This window comes from Oryzias melastigma, linkage group LG8 (assembly GCF_002922805.2).
Source record: "Oryzias melastigma strain HK-1 linkage group LG8, ASM292280v2, whole genome shotgun sequence".
In the NCBI taxonomy this organism is placed as follows: domain Eukaryota; kingdom Metazoa; phylum Chordata; class Actinopteri; order Beloniformes; family Adrianichthyidae; genus Oryzias; species Oryzias melastigma.
In genome coordinates, this window is record NC_050519.1 from 1,762,713 (window position 1) to 1,790,539 (window position 27,827).

Here is a 27,827-nt window from a genome sequence, read left to right on the forward strand (position 1 = left end):
TAAATTTATTCAACATTTTTTCAAACTATAACTTTATCTGTTCAAATGTAAATATTTAAATAGTTCGGGGATATTGAACGTATCGCCAAAGCTGCCTCCTTGTGGATAGTGGCGGATGTTCCCACGTCACGTGAACGCAGCATCAGATGATGAGAGTGGGTCATCAGCAGTCAGGTGTGGTCGCGGCGGAGGGGAGGCTTTCAGCCCGCACCGCAGCCCCGGAGCTCCACGGAGACGAGTCCAGCGAGCCAGCCGGAGCTGGAGAGTCCACGCCGCCGCTTCAGCCTTCACGCCGGCGGGAAAGCGAAGTAAGTCGCGAGTTTTTAGGAGGAAATTTTTTAAGTTTCTCCGAAGGCTGGGAAGTTTTTCAGGCCACATTCAGGCCCGGACACTTGAGAAACCGAAGGAAAGACGTTCATTTGGACAGTTTTCCCTCCACAGATGACTAAAACAGGTTCACTTATTCTGTGTAACCGCGACAATAAAGTTTAATTTGTTTTATTTTTTCCCATGTTTTTAACTTTTCCCACTCCAGCCAAAAGCAGGAATAAAATCAGTTCTGTTAGATGTCTATCTGATTTAAATATGAAGTTTTCCGCCTTAGAAAGTTTCACTAAACACATGTTTAAAGCCAAAGTTGAGATTTTGTTATTAAAAACATAAAATGTCGTCCTTTTTGTCCCGATTTTCTGTGATTTTTTTTTTCTTCTTTTTTAAACCGCGAGTGTGACCGTGTTTCTGAGGAATAAAGTTAAATCTGGAGTTTCTATTTCCTAAAGTAAAATAAAACTCAGATTGGTGGTTTAAATATGAGCTACAGAGCGGTCATCGTGTGGGTCGACTCTGTCGGTTCGACTCCGGTGTTGGTCGGGTTCTGCTCGGAGCGGGTTCAGTTAGCTAACATTAGCTTCCTGTTTTCATGGAAAACGGCACGCGCGCCTCTCAGCCTCATGATCCGGTGGAAAAGTCCGGTTTGTTTTTTAAAGGGCCGGGGGTGACCTCAGTGATACTGGGGGTGACTTGTGACGTCATGGAGAACCGGAACCAGATCCCGGAGCCCGAATCAGAACTGTGGAGGGAGGTTCATGGAGCGATGTTCTCCTGACAGATGTTCTGTTTGTTTCCAGGCCCGAAGAAGTGAAAGCTCCAGCAGAACCGCAGCAGGAAGGAACCGAAATCAAGGGAGTCTGGAGAACGCTTCAGGAGCTGCTACCAAAGGAGGAAATGGGTTTCTTCTCACAAAGGGACGGAGTTGTGTTCATGAGCAACAGATGAAAAGCTTTCACCACGTGAAGGTGTGGACGGCGCTCTGACACAGCTGGAATTCCCCCGGAGGAACTCCGCCGCCCACCACTGGAAGCCCGCGGCCGGTCCCGGCCCAAAAAGCATGACTCACGGACGCAGAACTCTGCTGATTTTACCTCAAAGCCAAAGGATGATGTGACGCGCTGGAAATGTTCTGGCTCCGTAATCTGTGGACGAGCTGCTGAGCGGGTGGTGTTCTACAAAAACTGCACGAGCACTTCGGAGACCAAAGATCTTCTGAAACTGGTTTCACTGGGAGCTCCAATCAGAGGCCGTTCAGATGGCGGGAAAAGACTACAACCATCTGTTCAAGCTGCTCATCATCGGAGATTCCAGTCAGTTCCTCGGAGTCATTCAGACACTAACGCTCAGGGATTCTGCTCTAACATCTGGGTCTTTCTCTGCTTCTCAAATCGTCTCTAGAGTGTGTTTCAGTGCGTCATGTGACCCGTTAGTGTCCAAACTGACGGATACACAGTTAATCCAGATTGATAATCTGATGGAAAGGTGTCCTCTTTAGCAGTTCTAGGTCCTTTCCTTCCTCGTGGAGTGTGCATGTTCTCCTCATGCATGTGTGGGTTTTCTTCACCGTCCCAAAACATGCTGCAGAGGTCAATCTGTTAGGTGTGAGGACCTGCCACAGACTGGCGACCTGTTAACTCAACTGTAGTTGGGATAGGCCCCAGCAACCCTGTGACCCTGAAAGGGATTCAGTGGGTTCTGAAGATGGAATGTTTTGGTAGAAGCTCCAAATGTGGCTTAAAGATGGTTGGAGAGCTTAGAAAACAAAACATGATTATGATTAGTGCTGGTCGATATTGAAAAAAATATCATAATAAAATATCACTAACGATATACATCACAAAGTATATTTTCAGTTTTTCTTTGAAACAAATTGAATAAAAATATCAATATTTACTCTGACTTTATTTTTTCAAGTTAAATGTAGCTTAATCGTCACAAATGAGAATTTAAAAAAAAATGCTTAACAGTTTCAAGTTTCTTACTAAGAAAACATTTTTTTTGCACAAAAGTTCATGAATAAAAATAGAAATGATAGAAAAGAAATAGCGTTAAAGACACTTTTCTATCACCCACACAATATGTATCCTCATATCTCCCAGCACTAATTATGATCGTGATTAACTCAGGAATTACAACAAACTTTAAATTGAATTTAGAAGCTTTCTGAAAGTTTTCTTGTGAATAAGTTCATTTTGTGAAAATGTTAGTTTTATTCTTCAGTAATAGATTGACTGGAACCATAAGTAACATAGAAAGATGATGAAATCTGCAGCAGCTAGCGATGCTTCCTGTTTCACATGCGTCAGTTTTAAGGATTCATGACAATGGAATCTACAGACAGAACTTTCAAAAGATTATCTTAAACCTTTCTGCTGCTGACCGAATTCATGTAGCTGTCAAAGTCAAGGCCCGGGGGCCGGATCCGGCCCTCCAGATCATTTTATTTTATTATCATTTATCGTTATCACCTTCAGTGTTTTGAGCGATCAGCTTTAGCATTTTGAGCTATCAGCTTCAGCGTTTTGAGCTATCAGCTTCAGCGTTTTGAGCTATCAGCTTCAGCGTTTTGAGCTATCAGCTTCAGCGTTTTCAGCTATCAGCTTCAGCGTTTTGAGCTATCAGCTTCAGCGTTTTCAGCTATCGGCTTCAGTGTTTTCAGCTATCAGCTTCAGCGTATTCAGCTTCAGCTTGTTTAGCTATCGGCTTCAGCGATTTCAGCTATTAGTTTCATTGATTTCAGCTGTCAGCTTCAGCTTTTTCAGCTATCAGCTTCAGTGTTTTTAGCCAATAATTTCAGCAAATTCAGCTATCAGCACTAGCATCTTCACTGGCCAAATTCAGCTTACAGCATTCACACTAGCATTATCACAGGTAATGCTATATATCTAGTTTATAATTATGTAAAAAGTTACGGTTTTAAAGTTTTAAAATTTTAGTTTTACAGTGTTTAATAAATGTTTATCCTGTTCGGCCCGCGACCTAAGGTCTGTTTTGGATTTTGGCCCCTTGTGCGATTAAGTTTGTCACCTCCGCTCTAAGGCAAGGCAAGTTTATTTGTCTAGCACATTTCATGTACATAGACAATTCAAAGTACTTTACATGAAACTGTAAAAGAAACGATCTAAAGGAACCGTAGCTGTAGCTCAACTTTTGACTGTAGATCCAGAATGAAGACGTTTCCACATGTCTGCAGTGGGTGGGCGGGTATGAAATTAGGAGGAAATTAAGACTTTAAATGCAGATTTATGAGTTATCAGCATCCATAATAGATGTATTTTAAGTAGAATGTAGATTTGACCCTGTGCAGGTCATTCAAAACTGATGATTCATGGGTAATGAAGTCATCTGGAGGAGGATGTGCAGAGGAACATGCCGGACAGCGATGTCTGTTTGTGGAGTGGCTGTAGGCGTGTTGGCCTCGTGTGAGCGTGCTCAGAGCAGCAGCGTGTCGCCGTGCCGCTGCAGTGCAGCAGTGTTGTCCCACAGGGAGGGGTCTGCTGCTGCCGCCGCCGCCACCACCGCTGCTGCATTGTTCCCTCTGAGGTGAAGCAGCTCCTGTTGGATCAGGAGGTGGAGTCTGCTTGGTCGTGTTTGTTCATTTCTTTAAGTTTGTCTTGGAATTAATTCAGAAAAAGGTTAAATGTGACTTGTCGTGTGTGAGTCTCTTTCGGCTGGAGGGAATCTGAGTTCAGCCTCGTTTTTATTTCAGTAAAACAGAAACTCTTGTTGATGGATCTGAATGTAGAATACTCCAGGATCCTCTGATCCAGATGTTTCCAGCTCTCTTTGGGATGTGATGCTGGTCTGGTTGTTAAAGAAACTCCAAAGACTCCTTTTCTCTGAGCTTCAGAAGCTCCGATGTCGAGTTTGAAACATATCAGCTGGTCACAACCAATGCAGGCAATCTCCAACTGGAGGACTGAACCAAGAGAGAAGTCCTTGGTTCTCCTCTTCACCTCCTAACCGTCAGAAACTCTTCATGTCGGGTTTTTATCTTAGCAAGTATGAAAAGTGGGTACAGAATTTGAGTGTGGGAGGTTTTACTGCTGGAGCTCCAAACATGGCGTTGAGATGGTTTGGAGGAGTTTATTCTCAGATCCTTAAATAATCGACTCTGTAGAAAAGATGCTTCACATGTGAAAGTGTCCTAATGAAATGAAACTTCAGAGCTGCTGAAAAAGGAGCATTTTGAGTTAGTGAGGGAGCGTGAGACGCAGGCCGAGTTCCTCCTGATGCTCCTCGCTCTCACGTTTGTGCGTGACGTGTGCGTGATCATGAAGACAGTTGCTGCTTCTGATGTTCTCCACGTTAGAACATGTTTCTGGAGTGACCGGTTTCATCTCGTCTTTGCTAACTTCTCCCCCTGGAAACATGTTGCAGCTCATCAAACTGATGCGCATTTTCTGACAGTTTTTTGTCTTTTTTTTCCTTTCTGCTGCTGACAGGTTGGTTCTTGTTGTGTTCTTCTTCATTTCTGTTTCACTTTTCTTATCTGGTTCCTGAGTTTTTACTGGCAAAGGTTTGTCAATGAGCCCGAACTGGTTTCATCCACCGCTTATCTGATCTGTCTCCTCCCTCAGATGTGGGTAAGAGCAGCCTCCTGCTCCGCTTCGCAGACCAATCCTTCTCAGGTGAGTGTTTTTTCTCTTCCGCTGAGTCGACTGATCTGTCCTGACTCATTTGCAACGTCACAAAACCGTTTCAAAAATGTGAAGAGCTAAACGAAGCTCGCCAGATTAGAATCAAGTTTGAAACAAAGACTTTTTGAATTCCTCCGCTCTGGTGATATTGTGCGGTCAGGCGGAGGCTGGAGCCGTCCAGCGGCTGCACAGATCTGCCATCATCTGCGACAAAGCCTTCAAGTCTGCACAAACTCACAGATTTGGAGGCGTTTTATGTTAATGTTTGAACCAAAAAGCATCAAATTTATGTTTTTCCTGCCAACTCCGATCATCTGTTGATTATTTTCAAATCGGTCCAAATCGTTTTCTAGAACATAGTTTCTGCAGAGCTGCAGGAATTCGTTAGAAATTCATCTGAGTTGTGGGCGGGGCTGTTGGTGCAGAGCAGCCCCGCCCCTCTTCCCCTCTTTGTAGCTCAGAGCTCGTCTGCCCAGCGTATTTACTACGTCACAAAGACCATCTTTTTCAAAGTGTATTTTTTTTTGTCTGCTCCTGATTCACAAAAATTAGAAAAAAGAAAAATAATCAGAATAGTTAATTGGAGCTTAGTTTTCTTCATTGTACAGTGGGGCAAAAAAGTATTCAGTCAGCCACCAAATTTGCAAGTTCTCCCACTTAAAAAGATAAGAGGCTGTGGAATTATCATCAACTATGAGAGACAAAATTAAATTGTCTGATTTTAAATAACTTATTTATAAATTATGGTGAAAAAAGTATTTGATCAGTAACAAAAGTTCATCTCAACACTTTATCTGCCCTTTGTTGGTAATGACAGCAGTCATTGCTCTAAGTCTTCACAAGGTTTTTACAAACCGTTGCTGGTATTTTGGTCCATTCCTCCATGCAGATCTCCTCTAGAGCAGTGATGTTTTGGGGCTGCACGGACTCTCAACTCCCTCCAAAGGTTTTCTATGGGTTTGAGATCTGGAGACTAGCTAGGCCTCTCCAGGACCTTGAAATGCTTCTTATGAAGCCACTCTTTCGTTACCCAGCAGTGTGTTTGGGATCATGCTGAAAGACCCAGCAACGTTTCATCTTCAGTGCTGATGGAAGGAGGTTTTCACTAAAAATCTGACCATACATGGCCCCATTATATCTCAACTTTAAACGGATCAGTCGTCTTAAAAAAATAAAAATAAAACAGCCCCAAAGCATGATGCTTCCACCCCTTGACAGTAGAGTTCTCCCCAAAAAGTTCTCCCAATCGTCTACTGGATCATCCAGATGCTCTCTAGTTAGACCTTTTGTAACTTTAGAACTTTAGTCCTTTTGTGCTGGCTTTAGCAGGAAGACACGTCTGCCACTGCAGGGTTTGTGGTGAGTCACTGATGGTATCTTTGTTCCTTTTGTCCCAGATCTCTGCAGGTCATTCACTAGCTCCCCCTCGTTGAGTTCTGGAGTTTTTGTGATCATGTTGACCCCACGGGGTGAGATCTTCCTCAGATGGAGGGAGATGATCAGTTCTTGTATCTCTTCCATTTCCTAATCATAGATTTCTTCACACCAAGCTGCTTACCTTTTGCAGATTCAGTCTTCCCAGCCTGATGCAGGTCAACAGTTTAGTTTCTGGTGTCCTAAGACAGCTCTTTGGTGGAGTTTGAAGTTGTGGACAGGTGTTTTTTTTTTTCTATAGATAATAAGTTCAAACATTAATACAGGTAATGAGTGGAGGACAGAAGAAGTTACAGGTCTGTGAGAGATAGAAATCCTCCTTTTCCACCATAATTTGCAAATAAATTCCTAAAAAATCAGACAATGGGATTTTATGGGGTTTTTTTGTCTGATTTTGTCTCATCTTTTTAAGTGGAAGAACTTTCATAATTGGTGGCTGACTACTTTTTTTGTATGTCCTCCATCAACATAAAAATGCCAAAAGAACACGATAAAAACACCAATGTAGTTATGTGACCTTTACCGATCAGCTGTTGTCTGACCCCAAAGAAGTCTTGACGGCGTCTCTTAGCTTCCTGTTTTGACCGCCGGCGTCTCTGCAGGCAACTACATCACCACCATCGGTGTCGACTTCAAGATCCGAACGGTGGACATCAACGGGGAGCGGGTCAAGCTGCAGATCTGGGACACAGCGGGCCAGGAGAGGTTCCGGACCATCACCTCCACGTAAGAGCCTTCGGGTCGCTTCGTCTTTCTCCGGCGCCTAGCCACGCCTTCACCTCCGCCGTGTGTTTCCCCGCAGGTACTACAGGAACACGCACGGCGTCATCATCGTTTACGACGTGACCAAACCAGAGTCCTTTGTGAACGTGAAAAGGTGGTTGAACGAGATCTCCCAGAACTGTGACAACGTCTGCAAAATTCTGGGTAATATTTCGGACTTTTATTGCTTCTTTTTCAGGATGGTTGCACTGAGCTCCAGTGAGGTGCTGGAAATGCAGCCGAGACGCAGCTGCATTTCCAGCACCTCACTGGAGCTCAGTGCGGCCCAAACAAACCCGTCCTGCTGCAGGGAAACTTCAAAAACGATGCATTCCCTCTTCCTTCCAGTGGGAAACAAAAACGAAGATCCCACCAAGAAGAGGGTGGAAACGCAGGACGCCGTGCGCTTCGGGGAGTCGGTGGGAGTTCGAGTCTTTGAGACGAGCGCCAAAGCCAACATAAACGTAGAAGAGGTGAGTTCCCGCCTTCAGGCTCCAGCTGATGAGATCACTCTCAGGCCTCAGGGCAAAAAGATACTTATGTGATTCCTCGAGGAAGTTTTATTTTGGAAAACTGTCGACACTGGTCTCAAATGCATCCTACCTCCAAATTAAAAGCCCCTTTGGAAAGAAGAGCTTTGAACTTCAAAATAAAAGAACCAGTAGTCTTTACCTGAAGTATTACGGCTGATTTACTCTGATCTTTGTCACGTAAAGCTGTAACTACACGGTTGAGTCCTGGTTCAAGTCCGTAGACGCTTTAATGTCGTGGGAAAAAGCTGAAGGTACGGAAAATGGGTCCGGATTTTAAAATAAAATTTTAGATAATTTATTTAAGGTGATGTGTCCACCAGGAAACACATGTTTAAGTCCCCCATGAGAATTCTTCTTAATTTAAAAAAACGTTCCCAGTAGTGTTTTCACTATGATTATGAAGCATTTAGCCAAAATTCCCACAACCTAAATATCTTAAAAAAACATTTTTCATGTTGATCTGAAGCCTCCGTTTCAAAAATCTCCTCTGAGGGGGCGTGGCTTTTGGAGCTGAGCTGAGTAGCTCCGCCCCTGATCTCCCCTGGTTTGATTAAGATAGCTCAGTGTCTCGCTAGCGTGAATCTTCAACGCTGCTACATAAAAATGTCCAGCAGTAACGCAGTGGAGACGATGTTCACTGACGGTCGTGGGACGGACTCCCCACCATTGACTGTGTCAGTAGGAACTGGACCGATCAACCCCTCCCCTCTCGAGTTCCAAACAGGAAGTACTCGCGAGTTGCAAAAAGGCCAAAGTCTCATAGACTTCTATTGAGAAATAGACAGTTATTTCTCATTTTATTAGTCAGAATTACCATTCTTGCATTGAATTCTTCTTCCTTCTAATCCTATTTTTTTTTTAATATATATTTTTTTCTTTATCGGCAGTTATTTGAGTTATAAACTGACCAATCAGATGCCTCATTATAAGCATGTGGTGCCCGCTGGCCCCGCCTTCAACGTTTGATTGACAGATTCTCCTGAGCAGCTTTCAGTGGGAGGGGAGTGAACTCCAAACAAGCTGGAACAAGCTCACTCATGATTGGTTGACAGCAGTTACTCTGAAAACGTGACTCAGACTAATCGCTGTCAAGGGTTGACAGTTAGTTGCAATATGGCGCTAAACGCATCAGGAAGTGACGGCGAAGGCTCTGGCCTGATTTCACAAGGTCTGGAGGTAATAGATTTCCTATTTCGACATTTGTTAGGTCCAGTTGTTACTTATACACTCACCGCAGATGCACGAGTGTAAACCTGTGGTTCTAGTGACCCTTGTTACCATGTACCAGGCCTATTTATGGCAACTGGCTCCTAATGTTACACATATGCTGGTATTAATGTTGTATTATAAGTGGATAATACTTATTTTTTTGACAATTCTATCATTTTATTTAGCAGTATTTGTCCGTGACAACCATTGACTGTATGTGAGAACTGGACCAAGTGTGACGTCACCCATAGAACATGCCTCCCGTCTGCCTTAAACTCAATTAAATCAATTCATTCATTTTTTTTTTTTTTTGCAAAACGGACGACGTCAGCCAGCAGTGGTCAGTTTGAAACTACTCCAGCCAATCAGGAGTGAGCTTGTTGGAAGACCACACCCCTACGACTAGACTAATCCGTCAAACGTTCCAGCAGGCTCCACCTACTTTTATTGAGTTATCTGATTGGTCAGTTTATAACTTGAACTACAAGAAAATGTTTTTTTTTTAAAGGGATTAAAGCAAGAACAGTAATTGATATTTCTATGGGATTTTAGCTTCTTGAAAGCAGCAGGTACCTCCTGTTTGGAGCACCAGAGGGGAGGAGCCTCTCCGCTGGTTACACCTTAGAGGTCGAACGAGGCTGAAGTTGGTGTCTGGTTTGTAGCCTTAACTTTGCTAGTTTTAAGTTTCAACACAAAACCTGGTGAACAAAAAGTTTGAACCTCCTGCAAAGATGTTCTTGAGAATGAAGATTCAACAAAATAAAGTTTCTGATTTTGGTTCATTCTTACAGAGAAGCAACATAAGGAGACTTGAGCACAGAAAATAAAATAAAAACACATCTAGTCATAACAATGAGATCATTGAAAGATAATCTAAGATTATCTATGAGAAAATTCTGTAATGTTGAATTTTTACAATTTATTATCCTATTTCTATATAATTCTAGTGTATACTTTGTACATTGAGATTTTTATTATGTATACTTCTATACTTCGGTAAGCTGCTGAAAAAGGGTGCCGTCCCAAATGGATCAATAAAGTCTACAATCAACAACTTTGTTTAATTGAATCATCATCTGTTAAGATTTTTACTTTTTTTAAAAGATTTTTTACACTTTTATTGGATTTTTTAAAGTTAAATTTCAAATAGGAAGATTTAAATGTGAAAATGTATTTTCCTGAAGCTATATATAAAAAGTAACCTATTTCGCCCTCTTAGAGACGAGTCCATGAAATATGCTCTGACAGTAGATGAGGTTGGAGACGGCTGCTGTAGATGATCCACAAAGAAGGTGCTGTGATTGATCCAGAGGGATTACGTCTCGTAGACTTTAGTCGTTAGAATTCACAGAAGAAAATACCTGCAGGTTTGACTTTAGTTTGACTTAACCGCTGATAAGATTACAGTTTGGAATTCCTGTCGGTGTTGCACCATCGGCCTCTCCTCCGTTTCTGTGCTCCAGGTTCCCTTTTTACCACGGTTGCTCTGAGGTTCTGTTTCCTGCCCCCTGGCCTCTTTCTGCAGAACCAGCATGGCTGACAACAGCAGACGAGTTCAGATCTGGAAGAAAAACACGTCCGTTCCCCTCACTCTGAGGAGAAAAGTTAAAAAAGGAGCTGAAATGTGGACGTTCTGCACCACTTCTGCTCCAATCCAGATGAAAACTTCCAGTGAAGTCCTGATTCTTTGACAGAAGATTCACAGAATTCATCAATAAACTTTAGACTCTTAAACCTCCAAAAAAGGTTGCTAAACTGATCAGAGTAAATCGGTGTTTGTTCTCTGTCTGAAAGCAGAAATAACAAGCGTGAGCGTTCATTCTGAAGAACTTTTGTCCGTTATTTTAACTGCAGCGTCGGCATCAGTTTTCCTTCTGTTTGAACTGATCAGTGGACACACAGGTAGACGCTTCAACCTGAGGTTCTCTCCTGTCCAACATCTTCCTCCCACAGATGTTCATGGCCTTCACCCACATGGTCCTGGACGCCAAGAAGCAGAGCCAGAACCGAGCCGAGCGGGAACGCGAGCGGGAAGACACGGTCAACTTCAACGCCCAGAGAGACCGCGACCGGCGGAAGAGAGCGAAGAAATGCTGCTGAGGGGAGAAAGGAGTCGTGATCGTCTGCTCATGAATCACCCAACAGGAAATGTGAGCTGCAGCAGCCGCCGGCTTTCTGCTCCGTTCAGCTTTCGTTTCCAAAAAATGTCATGAATGCGACACAAAGACGATGGATCTTCACGAGAGTTCAGGACTGAAAGAATCAACTCAATCAAGTGGAAACGGATTTAAAAAGGAACCGGCTGACGGAACGTCTCTCATCTGCAGAAACTCCAAGAACATTTTTCCTGATAATCTGTGGTGTGTTCACTGCAATCTGTAATTCTGTGTTCTTATCTTGCTGCTGAACAAACACCAGCACAGTCCCCTAACTGTTCTCCAGAACCCGTTCTGTTAATCCAACGTGTGAGCACTGAAAGGGAAACGATTCTGAACGTCCAGGTGTTACTTTGGGGAAAAAAGCAATAAGTCGATTGTTTTTGTGAATTTGAAAACGTTTTTCTGGGAAAATGTTCCGATTTATTATAACAGAGTGCCATTAACCAAAACACATCCACTGTGATGTAATGGGATTACTTCTGTGGAGAATCTGAGTTTATTTCTGTGATGTGAAAACTAAATAAATGTGGAGAAAATCTTCAGAACCTCATTTTTACTGACAGTCCATCACATTGAGACTCTAATAATTTACAGAAGTCCGTTTCCGCCTGTTTTCCCGCTGCTCTTCAATGCAGCACGACCCGCGTCAGGTGGACTTGGGGAGTCTGTAGACCCCCGCAGACAGCAGCAGCTGCTGCTCCCGGACCTTCTTCTGCAGGAAAGCCTCCAGCTCGTTGATGTCCATCTCCGTGACGACGGGTCCCGTGGCGACGAAAATCCTCAGCATGGAGTGGATGCGGTCCAGCGTCATGCTGTCCAGGTTGGTGAGCATGGCCTGGATGTACGCCCAGAAGAGCTGCAGACAGGAAGTCCTCTGTGAGGATTCTGAAATCCGATTTGAGGATCAAAACGTTGAAGTCTGAGCGCTCACCTGCAGCTTCTCCTCCCTCTGCTCCGACTGCGTGGTGGTGTTGGAGTCGCTCTCCTCGTCGCTGTCGATCAGCATCACCCCCCTCTCCTGCTTCTCCTTGGAGGAGCCCGTCTCCACCACGTAGTAGCGGCCCCCCGCCTCCTCCCTCAGGATGCCCTGCTGCTGCCACAGAGCCAGCTTCCTGTGCACCAGATCCTTGGGGGCCCCCAGCTTCACACTCAGCTCCTCCAGCGTCCAGGAGCCTGAAGCACGAGCAGGTTTCAGTTCTGACCTCCACTGTGCCATAAATGGAAGCTGGAGATCTCTGCTGCTAAATATTTTAGTCATTAGATTGATTATCATCACAACTGATCAAAATCAATCTTTAGAGAATGTTTTGTCTAGTTACAAACCAAAAGTGTCTTAAAAATACATCCTTAATTTTTGCTGAAGACGAAACAGGAGTGAAGCTGCACACGTCTGCATCCAAAGAGTTTCAAGAATCTGTTTTCCATCTCGGAGATCTAAAATCGGCCATTTTTAAAGTGAGATGCTTCAAGTTTAAAGAACAAAACTGTTAGAAATTGTTTGAAAAGCTGCTTCTTCATCTGCAGAAGACGGAGTTTGGTCGTTGGTTCCAGCATGATCAATTAAAACGTAAATAATTCAACACAGGAACAGCCTATAAATGAGTCAATCTGGTTCTGAGAGTATACATCCCTGGACCGTTTTAGATGTCCTTACTGTTCATAAACTAAACAGTCAATGCTTGAAATGGGAAATGAAGAAGTGAACTTATTTAATCCCTCCCACTAAAGATGGATAACTTAGTGATGTGTGGTTGCTATGGCGTCCTTTTACTTTATATATATGACCTAATATTAACATTAAATTATATATGTGAGTTATCACAGCAACACTATATTTTGTACTGGATTTTTTAACAACAGATTCAGTTACAACCTAGATGATCCTCCTGAAGTTTAGAATGGATACTTTAAAAACAAATAAAAAATGATTTGTTTTACTACAGTTGTTTAGGAATTAATAAATAAGTCATTTTTCCACTATTTTCATTTTTAGTTTTAATTTGAAAAACAAATATATATCCAAGCTTTTTCCTTCAATGTTGAGTTTCACACGGGCGCGCAGGAGAAGCTCCACAAGCGCACAGTCCTCCACGAGTTTTAGAAGAATACTCCCACGAGTGCGGAGGGGTGGAGGAGCGGGCGTGGAGATCGTCCTGCACCCGGAACGTTCATTGTGTGCGTGGAGTTTGATATTCACTGTGGGAGAGTAAAACTGAAAAATAATGCCATACTTTCTTTGTACCTGTATTTTTTTTAAATCTTTATTTAACCTGAGAATTCCCATTGAAATTAAAATTTTATTTTTCAAAGGAGCATCTATAAATATTGGAGTTAAGCTCCTCACTTAACATTACCTGAAGCTTGATATCACAAATATTTTCTACTGTTTCTCTCAAATTTGATTTTACATTATTTTAATTTGTAGCTTTTTTTCCACTTTCTGAGAAGAGATTTTGAAAAGTATTAGGTAGTAAATTTCTACTAGCTCTGAATATGAGTTGTGGTGTATAAAGCTGAACTAAATCCAAGAGCTTCAGAAGTTTAGATTGAAGGAATAAATCATTTGCATGATCAAAGTTTCTGGCTCCATGAATTAATCTAATTTTACGTTTTTGAATTAAAACAGGTTTTAATTCTGTTTTATTGTTATTGCCCCAAATCTTGATGCCATAAGGCGAATATGACAAGATCGAGGAAGTATCTGCTTTTATACTATAATATATGCTTTAATTTATTTTATAATAAAATTGTTTTTTGATATTTTAGTGTTTCTGATTTGTGTCTTCCAACTTACAACAGTTTATTGTCTGTAATGAGCCCTAAACATGTATATTCAGTCATACTTTCAATTGTCACGTTTTTTAATCTAATATTAGCTCTGTATTGACTTGAAGTGACCAAAAAACATTACTTTTGTTTTAACTACATTAAAAATGTTCTTATAGTTATCTGCTGAATAAAATATATTTGTATAATGTGCAAATAATATCATATATAATCATTAAATATATCATTGTTATAAATATTAAACTATAAGGGGCTCAGAATTGATCCTTGTGGAACACCACAAACAATCTCCTCAGGATCTGACAGAAATTCTCCAATTTAACTAATTTTGTTCTTCCTTCTAGGTAAGTTTAGATCCATAGGAGACCAGAACTCTCTGGTTGTTGATGTATGTTTGAGAGCGTAAATCTCAAACCGCTGAACCCACTTTTGTCCTGGAAGTGCAGGATGATGGCGGCCTGGATGGGCGACACGGTGAGGTTGCTGAGGACCCGGTCCTCCAGCTCCACGTCCAGAGTGACGGATCCTAGGTGAGGCTTCCAGCTCAGGGTCCTCATGGCCTGAAGAACAGAAGCAAACCGGAATGTTGATCCAAACGACTCGTCTGAAAACAAAACCCCGCTCAGAACCGACAGAAACTGGGTTTGAGCTTTTAAAGCTGCTATCAAATTAAAGCTATCGATCTAAATGAGCAGAAAATATTAGCAGAATTTTTTGACTGGACGCAGAATTTGAAGCTAGAACCTTCAGCTTCTCGTAGCGGTGGGTGTAGGCCTCCATGGCCCGGCACACGACGGCAGGCAGCTCCAGCTTCTCCTCCTTCAGCGTCGGCCAGAACTCGGAGGACAGGATGACGGCAGACAGCGGCAGCGGCGGCTGCTCGTCCTCGCCCAGCCGCGACTCCTCCTCCCGGATGTTCCCGTTGATCCTGCGAGAGTCCGCCATGTCCTGCGGAGGAACGCCGGATGAAAGCGCAGCTCCGGACAGAGGAGAGCGCTGATGTGAGGGCTGCCACGATCAGTCGACTAATCGAGCAATCGACTAAATCAATTGAAATAGCTAACGACTAATTTAATAGTCGATTAGTCGTTACTTTAAATTATATGGAGCCAGAGTGTAGTAAAGTTTAAAGTTATAATGGTATTCTGATAGCTTTATGGACTATTTTGTCATTTATTAAGGTTTTTTAGACTATTTTTGAGTTTAGCTAATATTTCAGCTACATGCTAGCTATTTAGGCTTTTTTCAGTTTAGGCTAATTTGGAATTTAACAAATATTTCAGCTACATGCTAGCTGTTTTGGCTAATTTAGGCTTTTTTTGTTTTTAGGCTATTTTTGCATTTTGGTAATATTTCAGCTACATGCTAGCAGTTTTTGGTTAATTTAGGATTTTTTTTTTCATTTTTTGGGGGGGGCTGTTTTGGCATTTAACTAATATTTTATCTGGCTATCAGCTTCATCTATTTCAGCTATCAACTTCAGCATTTTCAGCTATCAGTTTCAGCATCTTCTTGCATCTTTAGAGGCCAAATTCAGCCTACAGCATTCACGCTAGTATTACGTATATTAATGCTAGTATATTAATTCTATACATCTATTTTTTAGTTAATTTAAGCTAACGATGGTTAAGATGTGTGCTTTACATCCAGTTTGTGCATGACCCGATTTGTCGACTATTTAAATAAGTGTTTGTGGCAGCACTAGTTGACGTTACCTTCAGCATGACCTCACAATAGTGCATGTGAGACTCTCCGAAGCGCAGCTTCAGCAGCTCCACGTTCCGGATCTCCCTGAAACCAGAGCAGAGTCCGATCTTTCAGAACCCACCGTTAAAGCTCCCTAAAACCCCTGCAGGGACGGCGCGGCGAGCAGACCTGGCGGTGTTGTAGTTGAGCTGCTGCAGCAGCCGGTCGGCGAGCACGCCTCGGTACTCGTCTATGAAGATGTCTTTGCTGCCGTAGATACTGACCAGCAGGCTGATGATGTCTGAGGAGCGCCGCTTGGAGCCCAGCTTATCTGCAGAGAGGTCGAAGGTGAGGCGGGGGCTGATAGGAGGCGGGGCGCCGTCACACGATGCGTTCGCTCACCGGGCACGGCGTCGGTCGGGTCAGGGGTCCAGTCCTCCGGGTCGGTGCCCTCGTCGTCGCTGTCCTGCATCTCCAGCGTCACCGGGTCTCCTCGAGACAGCTCGGAGGCCAGGTCGGTGCAGCCCTCCGCATCGCCGGTCAGACCCGCCACGATCTGCCGCACCGTGTCCTCACGAGTCCTGAACGACGAGGAGAAGCAGCACGTCTGTTAAAAAAACCGGGCTCCTGAAGCCGCCTTTCAGACACACAACCTCACCTGAGGTACTTTCTGATTGGCTGACAGGCCACCTGCAGGATGACCATGGACGGGTCCAGCTCTCTGAGGGCTTTGATGGCGGAGATGTAGACGGTGAGGATGTCCGAGGTGTGAACTCCTGCACAGACGTTTGAGAAGGAACGCTCATTTTAAGACAAAAGCTTCAAACTGAATCAGAAAACCTTTGAAAGTTCTAACAGAACAGCAGGTCCTCTGTGGGTTCTGGAGGGACCGTTTGAACCCACTTCACACCAACTTTTCATTCTCAGAAGATCCTCAAACAACTTTTCCATCGGGATGGAATGAAACTCAAACTGCCGCTTTAAATTAAAAAAACAGACGTTTTCTTCCAATTTCCCTCAGTGCTGCTGAACTTCTGCTCAGGTACCAAACCTGTCGGTACCAACCGGCTTCTCAGCCCCAGACAGACCCGTTGTTTGGTTCCAGACCGGCTGCTCAGGTACTGACCCGGGTGCAGCAGACGGCTTTCAAAGGCCGATTTCAGGGAAGTGAGGAGCTGCTGTCGCTGGTTGGTTCTCTCCAGACAAAACTTCAGATCATCAATCGCAGCTTTGGATTCTGGGAAATCTGGAGATGTGGAGGCAGAGAGGTTAGATCTACCCAAAAAAACATTTTAAAGGACCTTCAGGTTGGAGAGTGACCTCTGATGATGCTGAAGAGCTCCTCGATCCTCATGTTGACGTAGATCCTGCAGAAGAACTGGTGCATGTGACACCTCCACTGCTTCATGACCGAACTGGCTCCAGAACCTCTGGTGGATGCCAGTTCCGGACCGTCTCCGGACCCCTCACAGGCGAAGACTTTCCCCAGCCAGCCGAGTACCAGCTCCAACCACTGCGAGGCAGAAACGTTCAGACGGCGCCGACCAGAGATCCTGCAGAAACGGGCGGCTCACCTCCTGGAAGTTGAGCAGGAATGAGCGCTCGTACTCGCCGCGGCAGTGCTGCTCCATCCGCTGCTCGATCAGCTTGTGGAGGATGGAGGTGACGGCCTCGGAGCTGACCCAGTCCAGCAGCTGCAGTTTGGACCTGCAGAGGGAAACAGCGGGTCAGACTCTGACAAACGGCGGGAGCTGGAGGAGCTCCGTCCCGGCTCTCACAGGATGTGGCTGAGCTGCTGCAGCTGCTCCAGCGCCTCCGGACACCAGCACTGCTGCAGCGGGACCCCGCAGCCCGGACAGGCCCCTCCCTCAGAACAGTCCGGGGCCTCGGCCCCATCCTCGCCGCTCCCCTCCTGCTTCATGTAAACCGAGAAGGTCCGGCTGTAGAACTCCAGCACTCGCTCCTGCAGGACGGGAGACGGAGAGAAGAGCAGCAGCGCTCTGATGGTGGTGAAGGCCTGCTCCATGAGGCCTTTGGGTCCGGGCCCGCTCAGACCACAGCGGCCTTCCTGCTGCCACGCCCCCAGCTTCTCCAGACCGCCTGAGGAGCAGAAATGTTAGAGATGTCCAACAGCAGTGAACCCCCGCACGGCTTCCTCTTACTCAGGAAAGGATCCAGACGGTCCAGCAGAGTCCTGAAGGCGGTGAGGAGAACCCAGGCCCGGCCCCGCTCCTCCAGCTCGTTCTCCGGCTGCTTCAGTCCCGACCAGAACTCCGGAGCCACAGACGACGACAGACGCATCTGCAGGGTCTCCAGGAGCCACACCCCCAGCAGAGGAGCCAGACCCCGACGGCAGAGCAGAGCCAGGCTGTCCGCCAGGTTCTGATCCGACACCGAGCAGCCCGGAGAAACCTGCAGGAGAATTCAGAACCATCCAGAAACTGCAGATGCCTGACAATGATTGGTTCTAAAACTTAGACATGTTTTTCAGATGTGTTTGAAGGAGAGGAGGAGAAATAAAAACAATAATGTTTGATTTTTACACAAACAAGACTAATTTAATTACAGAATCTTGGCTGAAAGTTCGTTTCTTAAAGATCAACCGGGTTCGGGTTCTGGGTCCACTCACCAGAGCCGCAGAGACCGTGTCCCATGCAGCAGCGACGCCCTGGTCCGGTTCGGGTCCAGACATTTCCACAGACTCCGATTCTACCATCATTTCCTCCATTTTATGGATTTTTCTTCTAAATTTACAAACCGACCGGAAGTCCTCACTGAAGCGCACGCGCTGGTTTTATGAGGTTTAGAAAACACAATAGGAACAAATACACATCGTTTCTAAATTTACTGCCAGAAATACAGAAATAAATAGAGAAGAAAAAACATTTACTAACAAAACAAAACCACGTGACTCATCCTGCTGAATGGCGGGTTCAGTTCGACTTCTTCTGTTGTGTTTGGCGCTGAAAGACTGCAGTGCTGCCCCTGGCGTTGTTAATGTGCATAGCTCCCAGTTGTTTTGACCATTGACTGTGTTCTTTCTTATACACTCAATGGTTTTGACACTGAAGTGTCTTTTCCCCCTCATTGTTTTAGATGTTTTTTTAAAATTGATTTTCAGTGAATTTGGCAACTTTTAAACCGTCATTGTCTATTCAAAGAGTGCAGCGACGTACTCTGGTGGTTATAAGAGGAAGTGCAACACGACGTTTAATGTCTTGTACGCAGAAATTCAGATCATTTACAAAATAATTTTGGCTGATAAAAGCATAAAAGTAGAGTATAAAATGCTATAATAATAATAATAATAATAATAATAATAATAATAATAATAACAATAATAATACCAGCCTGTTGGCCAGAAAATCAAATATGTCATTAAACATTAGCTTACAGTTCCTGTTAAACCTTTTGGTTTTCATGAACAAATACTGCCCTCGTGTGGAGAGAGTGGAAAACTGCAGCAACGACCAGAGCTGGAGCTGCGAAAATTAATTTACCAAAGAAAGTTTACCTTCATTAAAAAAATGCAACATTGATAAAATTAATTTAATAACAATTAAATTCCCCTGGTATAAATAAAATATCTTTATATGAGCTTATCAATTATAAAGATAATATTTACTTTACTAAGTAAATTAAATTCATCAAATATTCAGCAGATTTGGTTCTGGTATTGACAAATTGACTTTTTTTAAACAAAGAAAATACATTCCTACCCATTTCTTATTTATTCTATTATTTATGTAACCAACCAAAGCCAAACAACCATAGGGTAGATTGATTTCATTAGCAACTGATACGATTTGTTATTACCCAGTAAATTAAAAATAACAAGTGTATTTAAAAACAAAACATATTTTAAGGTAAATTATTATAATTAAAGCTGAACATTTTAACATTTACAGTAGACAAAAAGTTAAACGACTTAAATATCTAGCTGTCCAAATTAAATTAAATATATTAGTACGTATGAGGGTCGTGACATGTTATCTGAGTTCTTAGTAGAGCAACAGAGAAAATACAGTAGTTATAATGTAATCACGGTTCACATCTTTGTCTCTTGTGGACAAAAACATAAATTACAAGAAACAGACTTTTACAATATTTTTATTGCAACGTTTTTGTGGCAACAAATGTCCGGGCCCGATAATCTATTGAATAAATTATCAAATTAAATATTAAAATAAAGAGTTACTTTAACCGTAATTAAAATAACTTCACAAGTAATATTATGGTTGACACAGAGATAAACAGCAGGAATTACTAAGCCTTTTTACTCTACTCTTTAATTTTTGTACAAAACATGTTCAAGAAATAATTAGATGTGCAAGCATCTCATCTAAATTTTCTTCATAAATAAACAACTTAATATTAAAACATTACACTTGTCTTATTGTGTTTTTGCTTTAACAAATAATTGCTGTGGCACCGACATAAAAACTGTTTTGTTCATTTCCATTTTACAGGTTAAAAAACTGAAAAACCAAAAATATATTCATCTGCTGACAAGCTGCTTTTTCCTCTGAACCTTTTTCCTGAACTAACGTCCCTGTTCCATTTGAGTTTTTTTTTTTTATCTAAAAAAAATGAGGATGTAGTTGCGCCTTATGGCCATTAGAGGGAGCTAAGCTTCCGGAGCATAAAAATGTAGGGTGAAACCATTGGGAATAATATTTGTTTTAATATGTTTTTACGGCATTGTAGTGATGCCTCAATTGTTTTTTATTCCATATCAAATTTAATATTTTAGTTGCTACGAGAAAATTATAAACTGTTAAAGAAAACGGCTTTTGTTCTGAAAGGCTCACCAGTGACGTAACTTCCGCTAGTCAGCCGCTATCAGCAGAAACATGATGGCTGTGGAGAGCGAGTGAGTGTGCCGACAGATCCTTGGATTTCTCTTTAATAGACTTTAAAAATCAAACACAGAGGATTTAATCTCCTCTGATGTAATCCGCTCTTTAATGGCGGATCTTTGATCTGATTAAAATCTAAATGTTTGTCAGAAATCGGAGAGTTAGCTTAAAGGAAAGCTAACGAACAGCCGCTTATGAAACAGTAAACAGAGTCCAATCAGCTGTTGTTTGTGTCCGCAGTGTTCAGTTGGAGATCGAGGTGCTGCAGTCCATTTACCTGGAGGAACTGCAGGTGGACCGGAAGCAGGACGGGTGAGGAAACGGAACCTCTCGGTTCTTCTCTGGGATTTAGTATATTATAAAGATTTCCTGACAGGAAAGTATCCATGGTGCCAAAAGCTTTGATAAAAACCACAAAGGAGGCTTTCATTTTTCATTTCCGACTGAAATCTGAAAGGAGGTAGCAGCTTAGAAGTGTGATCTGACTGATGCATCCATAAATCTGGTCTCAGGGAAAGCTGGGATCCACTAAAATGGAGTCCTGCTGTGGATCTGGCAGCGTAAAGTGATGGTTCCTTCGCTGCTTCAGCTGGATTCTAAGCTCCTCTCTGAGTTAATGAAACCTCCTCCGGAGAGGCCACGATTCCTCTCACTGACTCCAGAGGAGATTGTCAGTTTATGTGAAGGCTCCATGAAAGAGGCTGAGGAACAACTGTGGCGCCAGATGCTGGTGGGCGCCATGGCAACAGGACCTGCAATGAGCTGTGATGAGGAAGTGCTGAGAGGAGAGCGGAGGTGGAGGAGGATGGAGGCCATGGACACAGCATCTCTTTAGAAAATAGAACCATCGGGTTTGGGATCCAGTCGGTCTCTGGAGCTGCAGTCAAAGAGCGTTAAGGGGGAGGAGCCTGACATCTCAGGTGGATCTCCTCACTACCGCTCAGGGCTGCAGCTTCGGTTCCTGTGTCCTGTAACCTTTGACCTCAGAGCGGAGTATTCCAGTGGATCTTTTGGATCTGACCGAAGTCCCTCTCCAATCATCTTTTGATTGTTTTCAAAGCCTTCCCATTCGTTTTTTAATTACAGTTATGTTTTTTTACCCCAAATAAAAGAGAAGTATGTCAATTTCTAAAACATAGTTCCTGCAGCAGCAGCAAGATTTCATTAGAAATTCACCTCTCAGTTTTGGGCGGGACTGTTGCCATGGAGCAACCCCGCCCCCTCTTCCAGTCACCTTTCTGTAAGCCATATCGGAGCTCATCTGCTGATAATCCAGATCCCAGCTCAGATGAGGAAAACAAAGACGTTCATGGATCTATTTGTCTGTTTGTGGCCCCGCCCATTTTTAATTACATCTTTTACAATCTTTTGCAAATGTCATGTTTTCAACACAGGTATTTGAATAAAAAATACCCAGAAATGCTATTTTGAGATGACATTTCTTTAAATATGTCCTCCACCATGAGAAAATGCTACAAGAACATGTTTAAAACGCCATTTTCATCAAAATTGGTCTGTAAAGGAAGACCTGGAAACAGATAAAACCTCTGAAACGTTTCCTTAAGGTGTAATCATCTCTGTGTCGGTCTGAACTCTGTAGTTGTGTGTCTGAGTGTTAACAGTTGTGTTGTTGCTCCAGAGGCTGGGAGGTGAGTCTGGTTCTGCACCCGTCCACAGGACAGGACGCCGTCTCTCAGTTTGTGCGTCTCACCCTGACGCTGACCCTCGACCCGCAGGTGCGCCGTCTTCTTCAGACGTTCGCAGGTGCTGGTTCTGCAGGTGTAACGCGTCTGTCTCCTCCCTCAGTACCCATGCTCCTCTCCAGTCATCTCCATCCACAACCCGCGCGGCCTGTCGGACGATAAACTCAGCAGGTAACGAAGCGGCTCTCACCTCAGTGACGTTTTCCAGGTGTGGTGATCCTCTGTGATCCTCTGTGATCCTCTGTGATCCTCTTCTCAGCGTGCAGACGTGTCTTCAGCTGGAGGCCGCGTCGTGTCTGGGTTCTCCGGTCTTATATCAGCTCATCGAGGTTTTGAATCTTCAGTTAAAGACATTTCTGTCATTTTTTTCCCTCTTGAACTTCAATGTTTTTTCTCTCCAGAAAGCTAAAGAGATCCTGACTGACAGCAACATTCCTCATGGAAACTGCGTGATCTGTCTCTATGACTTTAAGGTACGCCGTTTGGTGGAGTTGGTTGACAGATCTTCGTGCTCCTCCTCTGTGTAAGTCTGTGTGCTCCTCAGGAGGGGGAGGCCTTCACCAAGACCAGCTGCTACCACTATTTCCACTCCCACTGCCTCGGCCGCTACGTCAGCCACTCGGAGGAGGAGCTCCAGCAGAGGGAGAAGGAGCTGGAGGAGGACAAGACCAGGGAGCGAACGGAGCACCAGGTCAGACAAGATCCTCCTAGCGAGAAACCGTTCAAAGTAAAGAAACTGAAACCTGACTCTGACAGGAGCTGACCGTGGTGTGTCCGGTGTGCAGAGAGGCTCTGACCTACGACCTCGACCTCCTCCTGTTGTCTCCCGCTCCTCAGCTGCCCGAGGTAAACCGCTGATGGAGACGTTTGCATCGGAAATCGGAACATCGATTCAGTTTGTGTTCCTCCCTCAGTTCCACGGCGAGACGTTTGGCTCCGACTTTCAGCGGAAGTGGGAGGGGCTTCAGAAGATCCTGGAAAAGCAGAGGTCTAAAGGAGGCATCATTGACCCTGAGGTGGAGTCCAACCGCTTTCTGATTCACATCAACGAGGTTAGAGCCCATTCAGACGTTCATGCTTCGCTGCTTCCAGGAGGAAAACGTCTGTTTGTGACTTTCTGATGAGATGATGGAACGGTACGCAGACGAAGGAAGAGCAGTCTCTGATAAACGTTTAAACGGGAGTACATGACCTGCTCCTCCTCCAATGATAATGATGCTGTAAAAACGGATTCTGAGCGAAAATCTGATAAAACAGCCGACTGGATAAGGATCGGTTGATCAGGTTTGACACCAACAATATTCATGAAAAACAAAAAAACCCTTTAAAATCTTAAAAGTTAGATTTGTTTTAGTTGAAGAAGACCCGGCTGCAGTCGTCAACGTCCAGAACCGGAAACAGTTTTAGGCTTTAATTAAGCTAGAATTAGGATAAATTTCCACTTCTGGCCAATGATATCAGGCGCCATCTTGTCTGCAGCCAGCTCCCAGAAACATCCTGAATGTTTTAGAAATCCTAAGCAAAGACTCTGTGTTTCAGGCTCCTCCTGCTGCTGAAGATGGAGACCAGGATGTCGAAGTTCCTCCAGAAGTCCCGATGTCCTCCTCCAATGAAACCTGTGTGCGAACGGATCAGTTCACTCCTGGAAAGTCCCACTTCAGAGGAGTTCAGGGCCCGAGACGTCAGAACCAGACGAGGGGACCGAGGAGAGGAGGCCGGAGCAGACCGCAGCATCCGAAAGCCGCCCCCATCACGGAGCACCTGGACAAACTCTCCCTGGCGGCGGACTGCCCTGAAGCACCTTTGAAGACCAAACCTCAGCTCGGTTCTGGACACAGGGACCTGGACTTGGGTCGGTCCAGGACAGAGGAGAAAGAACCTGCAGCCGAACGGGAAGTGCAGGTTTCCTCCGACCATCAGGAGGCGCTCCGATCTGCCATGGAAACCGACTGCTTAAAAGACGGCGCGGGCTCTGCCGGTGGCCGCGGCCATCGCGGGAGGAGAAGGGGTCCTTACCGACCCATCCCACACGCCGGGCCTCCTGGACCCGGGCGGCACCACTGGGACGGTCGAGCTCCGAGGAGCAGGGGCGGAGCCAATAACCTGTACGGGAGTGGAGGCGGACACCGCCGAGGTCACGGCAGGGGGTTCCAGCAGAGGGTGGTGGAGAGGGGCAGGGAGGAGGTGCTATGACACAGGGCAGCAGGAGGGTCAAACCGACGTGTGTGTGCCTCCATCGTCAGTCTGCACAGATGTCAACCCCGCAACCGAAGAGACGCTCCCCGGAAGCTCAGACTGTCCTCGTGTCCGCCACGCCCCTTCATCCTCGCCAACATCAGCTGCAGACAGCGGCTGCTTTACCCTGTGATGCCATATGACCTGAAAGAGCTGCAAATTAAAAATCTTTGTGGATATGTTAATTGTGTTTTAATTGACATTCTTTGACACTTTTCATTTGTGTGACTTGATTTTAACTTAGTAAAAACATCACTTAATATGGAAAAAGTTCCGTTTCTTGGAGCAAAAATGAAAACAAAAGTTTTTGAATCTGCATTGCTGCACATTTATATCACCTTTATTAAACGTCAGTTGCTGGGAATTATGGGAAATGTAGTTATTGTCGTTCAAGATGGGGGTTGTCGCCATCACTTTTTTCCGGTACCCTGAGCTTTTTAAAAAACAAAATTTTAAAAGATTTTTATTGCTGAAAATAATAATAATAATTGAATTTAAAAAACAAAATGAGAGAAAAAGCTTACTTCCGGGATAAACCGGAAACAGCTTCGGCAGCTTGTGCTCTGAACTGCGCAGAATCGCGGCGTGGGTTTGCGCAGAAGCGTCCGGGATGACGGGCGGGAGCGCCTTTCACAAAAATTACAGCAACAATAAGGACTCGGAACCCAGAATCGACGTGGAAATGGACCCGAATCGACCTGAGCGCGAGCGCGGGGAGCTGGAGGGCAGCATTCCCGCCGCGTGCTCGTCTAACGGCAGCGGCGCGGAGGAGGACGAGGCGGAGGCCCCCGGACGGACACGGGAAGCCGGGGCCTCGAGTAACCAGCACACCCCGGAGGGAGGCGGGGTGCTCTGCGGCGGGAGGGAGCAGGAGGTGTCGGTGGAAATCGGGGAGACGTATTTGTGTCAAAGAGCGGATAAAACATGGCGTGAGTGAAGTTATATAAAACATATACAATCACGCAAAAAAATGTTATATTTTGAGGAAAGATACACGCAGATGTGTGTTGGATTAAGCATTTCTGTCAAAACAGAGTTAATTAGCTAAAAACATGTTAGCTTGAATGGGATTTTATGCATTCTAGGAATAAATTGAGTGTTTACCTCGCCTCTGTGTGGTTTGTTTACATTGTTAGCATCTTGTGTTGATCAGCTGGGTTACTATGAGCCTCATTTGACACATTTAAGGAACCAAAACAATGTAAACAAAGGCCACATTTGCTACAATCTATTATTATTTTTCCTTAATAAATGAAATATTGCTGCCTGTTAATCCATCTTTGTGAATCTGCAGACACGGCAGAGGTGATTCAGTCCCGGCTGAATGAGCAGGAGGGCAGGGAGGAGTTCTATGTTCACTACGTGGGGTGTAAGTACACTTCTACTACCCCTCCTGGTCCTCCTCTGTGCGTCCCTTCACTCCATTCATCTGGTTGTAGTCAACCGCCGTCTGGACGAATGGGTGGGAAAGTCCCGCCTTGCTCTGACCAAGACGGTGAAGGACGCTGTGAGGAAGAGCACGGAGGTTGGAGGCGTCGGGGATCTGGGAGACCAGCCCGAGAGGAAGATCACACGCAACCAGAAACGCAAACACGATGAGATCAACCACGTGCAGAAGGTGAGACGCTCGCTTCGTGGCGTTCTTGTCTGTGATGCTGGTCATGTTTGCTCAATAGTTTCTTTTTGCAGACGTACGCAGAGATGGACCCGACGACGGCTGCCCTGGAGAAGGAGCATGAAGCGGTGTGTGAACGTCCGCTCTCTGTTTTCTGACTGCGAGCCCGTTGAACTTCTCTCCCTTTAATGGTTTCATCTTTGGATGCACAGATCACCAAAGTGAAATACGTGGATAAAATCCAGATAGGAAACTTTGAAATTGACGCCTGGTACTTCTCTCCATTTCCTGAAGACTACGGGAAGCAGCCTAAGCTGTGGATCTGCGAGTACTGTCTCAAATACATGAAGTACGAGAAGTCCTTCAGATATCACCTGGTCAGTTCATGTTTTGTGTCTCTCTTTACACATCAGTGCTGCTGCTGATTCTGTTTGAGTCCAAACACTTAATGAGAACATTTTCACAGATTTTAGATGGAACTTTGTGCTTAAAGTCCCACTCCAATCATCTTTTAATCTGTTTTCAAAGCGTTCCCTTTTATTATGATGATGCAGTTTTTATCTCAAAAAAAAAAAAAAACATGTAGTTTTCTAGGACATAATTACTGCAGAGCGACAGGAGTTCATTAGAAATTCACCTCTGAGTTGTGGGCGGGACTGTTGGCATGCTTAGCATATTTTTTCATGTCACAAACACGATGTTTTTCAAACCGCATCTTTTCTCCTGCTCCTGATTCACAACGATTTGAATAAAGAAATTCTCCAAAATGCAATTTTAGGTTTACTTTTCTTTATTTTGGCCTTCAGCATCAGAAAAATGCCAAAAGAACATGTGAAAAACTCCCCAAAAATAAGCATTTTCATCAGTGGGGTGTGGCGTTAACATTTAAAGTATTAAAAGTACAAAAAACTGACATTTATATGATTTAATCCCCACAACTATTTCTGCTATTGTTTTATTTGATGCTCCTTTAAATTTAATACTAGAAAATCTTGAAAAAGAATAAAAAAAACAAAGTTTTCTTCTGTTGTGCACACATTAGAATGGTTCTTTTTTAACTCAACATCCATCTTTAGTCCTGGATCAGTAACAAAAATGAATTAAGTCTCTACAGATGAACAGTTAGTTAGTCTGGAGGCTTCTGCTCTGCTTCGTCTTCATTCACACAAAAAAGAAGAAGATGTTTGTCTCCATTCAGGCTCTGCATCATTTTTTAGAATCATCATGAAGCAGCAGTTTAGCGATGAAAAGTCTGACTGAAGCATGTGTCCTTCCTTCCTCAGTCACACTGTCAGTGGAGACAGCCCCCCGGCAAGGAGATCTACAGGAGGAGCAACATCTCTGTGTACGAGGTGGACGGGCGGGACCACAAGGTGAGCCAGTCTGGAAATGTCCATCTCCCAAATCCACTGAGTCCTTTTCGGGGTCACAGGGTTGCTGGGGCCTATCCCAACTACACACACTCACATTGACACCTAGGGACAATGTGTAGTAGTCAAGGCCCGGGGGCCCGATCCGGCCCTCCGGGTAATTCTATCCGGCCCTCCAGATCATTTTATTTTATTGTTATTAATGACCTGATGTTATCTTGTGCTCATTTCTAACTTGTATAATTTTGAAAAAATATATTTTTATGGAGAGTCAAATATTGAAAGTTATATAAGGTTTAAGTTGATTTATTCTGGAATAATATTCCTGACTTTTTATTATTCATAATTATGTTAAAAAGTTACAGTTTTAATGTTTTAAAAATTGTCATTCTGCAGCTTTTAGGATTATTTTGGCAATTACTAAGATTATTAGGCTGTTTTAGAGCTTAGCTAATATCTAGGCTACATGCTAGCTGTTTTGGCTAACTTTGGCTTTTCTTTTTCA

At 44.1% G+C, this 27,827-nt stretch overlaps 4 protein-coding genes across 8 annotated transcripts in view; 3 read left to right on the plus strand and 1 right to left on the minus strand.

Annotated features, from left to right (window-relative positions):
• The first annotated feature begins 122 nt into the window (after positions 1-122).
• Positions 123-11,607, plus strand: si:dkey-16l2.16 (ras-related protein Rab-35). The gene is made up of 7 exons (XM_024272088.2): positions 123-308; positions 1,128-1,640; positions 4,911-4,961; positions 7,007-7,130; positions 7,207-7,331; positions 7,515-7,639; positions 10,862-11,607. Exons 2-7 carry the CDS (start codon positions 1,586-1,588, stop codon positions 11,006-11,008), a joined length of 627 nt encoding a protein of 208 aa, XP_024127856.1. The 5' UTR covers positions 123-308; positions 1,128-1,585; the 3' UTR covers positions 11,009-11,607.
• anapc2 (anaphase promoting complex subunit 2) lies at positions 11,606-18,641 on the minus strand. Of its 3 annotated transcripts, XM_024272087.2 has the most exons (15): positions 18,435-18,636; positions 18,170-18,328; positions 17,703-17,952; positions 17,319-17,640; positions 17,115-17,247; positions 16,861-17,053; positions 16,667-16,786; positions 16,199-16,316; positions 15,943-16,121; positions 15,730-15,871; positions 15,570-15,645; positions 14,599-14,802; positions 14,282-14,414; positions 11,999-12,240; positions 11,606-11,923 (listed from the first exon to the last, which is right to left on the minus strand). In XM_024272087.2, the coding sequence occupies exons 2-15, from the start codon at positions 18,266-18,268 to the stop codon at positions 11,714-11,716; spliced, it is 2,421 nt and encodes an 806-aa protein (XP_024127855.1). In that variant the 5' UTR covers positions 18,269-18,328; positions 18,435-18,636; the 3' UTR covers positions 11,606-11,713. The 3 variants fall into 3 exon arrangements, with proteins under 3 accessions (XP_024127855.1, XP_024127854.1, XP_036068990.1); XM_024272086.2 differs by having other exon boundaries at positions 18,170-18,636; XM_036213097.1 differs by lacking the exons at positions 11,606-11,923; positions 11,999-12,240 and adding an exon at positions 12,257-13,263 and having other exon boundaries at positions 18,170-18,641.
• Positions 18,642-20,269: 1,628 nt separating this feature from the next.
• rnf25 (ring finger protein 25) lies at positions 20,270-24,522 on the plus strand. 2 transcript variants are annotated; one of them, XM_024272254.2, is made up of 10 exons: positions 20,270-20,413; positions 20,640-20,711; positions 22,039-22,135; positions 22,206-22,273; positions 22,362-22,431; positions 22,504-22,575; positions 22,647-22,793; positions 22,859-22,948; positions 23,017-23,238; positions 23,642-23,779. In XM_024272254.2, exons 1-9 carry the CDS (start codon positions 20,394-20,396, stop codon positions 23,221-23,223), a joined length of 843 nt encoding a protein of 280 aa, XP_024128022.1. In that variant the 5' UTR covers positions 20,270-20,393; the 3' UTR covers positions 23,224-23,238; positions 23,642-23,779. The 2 variants fall into 2 exon arrangements, with proteins under 2 accessions (XP_024128022.1, XP_024128021.1); XM_024272253.2 differs by having other exon boundaries at positions 20,271-20,413; positions 23,017-23,154; positions 23,642-24,522.
• Positions 24,523-24,866: 344 nt separating this feature from the next.
• The window catches only part of kat8 (K(lysine) acetyltransferase 8), a 7,446-nt gene continuing 4,485 nt past the window's right edge, over positions 24,867-27,827 (plus strand). Inside the window, exons 1-6 of one of the 2 annotated variants that reach the window (XM_024272252.2) lie at positions 24,867-25,266; positions 25,632-25,706; positions 25,777-25,955; positions 26,027-26,080; positions 26,165-26,329; positions 27,236-27,325. In XM_024272252.2, coding sequence (XP_024128020.1) covers positions 24,948-25,266; positions 25,632-25,706; positions 25,777-25,955; positions 26,027-26,080; positions 26,165-26,329; positions 27,236-27,325 — 882 coding nt within the window. In that variant the 5' untranslated portion in view covers positions 24,867-24,947. The remainder of the gene's footprint in view (positions 25,267-25,631; positions 25,707-25,776; positions 25,956-26,026; positions 26,081-26,164; positions 26,330-27,235; positions 27,326-27,827) is intronic. The other variant, XM_024272251.2, reaches the window with a different exon arrangement.

Excerpts from the sequence above, each read along its gene's own strand:
- si:dkey-16l2.16 (XM_024272088.2), top strand. The coding sequence starts at position 1,586 with ATGGCGGGAAAAGACTACAACCATCTGTTCAAGCTGCTCATCATCGGA. Across the intron at positions 7,131-7,206 it reads TTCCGGACCATCACCTCCAC|GTACTACAGGAACACGCACG; the intron begins GTAAGAGCCTTC and ends GTTTCCCCGCAG. Across the intron at positions 7,332-7,514 it reads CAACGTCTGCAAAATTCTGG|TGGGAAACAAAAACGAAGAT; the intron begins GTAATATTTCGG and ends TCTTCCTTCCAG.
- anapc2 (XM_024272087.2), bottom strand. The coding sequence starts at position 18,268 with ATGGAGGAAATGATGGTAGAATCGGAGTCTGTGGAAATGTCTGGACCC. Across the intron at positions 17,054-17,114 it reads TCCTGCTCAACTTCCAGGAG|TGGTTGGAGCTGGTACTCGG; the intron begins GTGAGCCGCCCG and ends TCTGCCTCGCAG. Across the intron at positions 16,787-16,860 it reads GCTCTTCAGCATCATCAGAG|ATTTCCCAGAATCCAAAGCT; the intron begins GTCACTCTCCAA and ends CCACATCTCCAG.
- rnf25 (XM_024272253.2), top strand. The coding sequence starts at position 20,394 with ATGATGGCTGTGGAGAGCGA. Across the intron at positions 20,712-22,038 it reads GTGGACCGGAAGCAGGACGG|AGGCTGGGAGGTGAGTCTGG; the intron begins GTGAGGAAACGG and ends TTGTTGCTCCAG. Across the intron at positions 22,274-22,361 it reads TCGGACGATAAACTCAGCAG|CGTGCAGACGTGTCTTCAGC; the intron begins GTAACGAAGCGG and ends TCCTCTTCTCAG.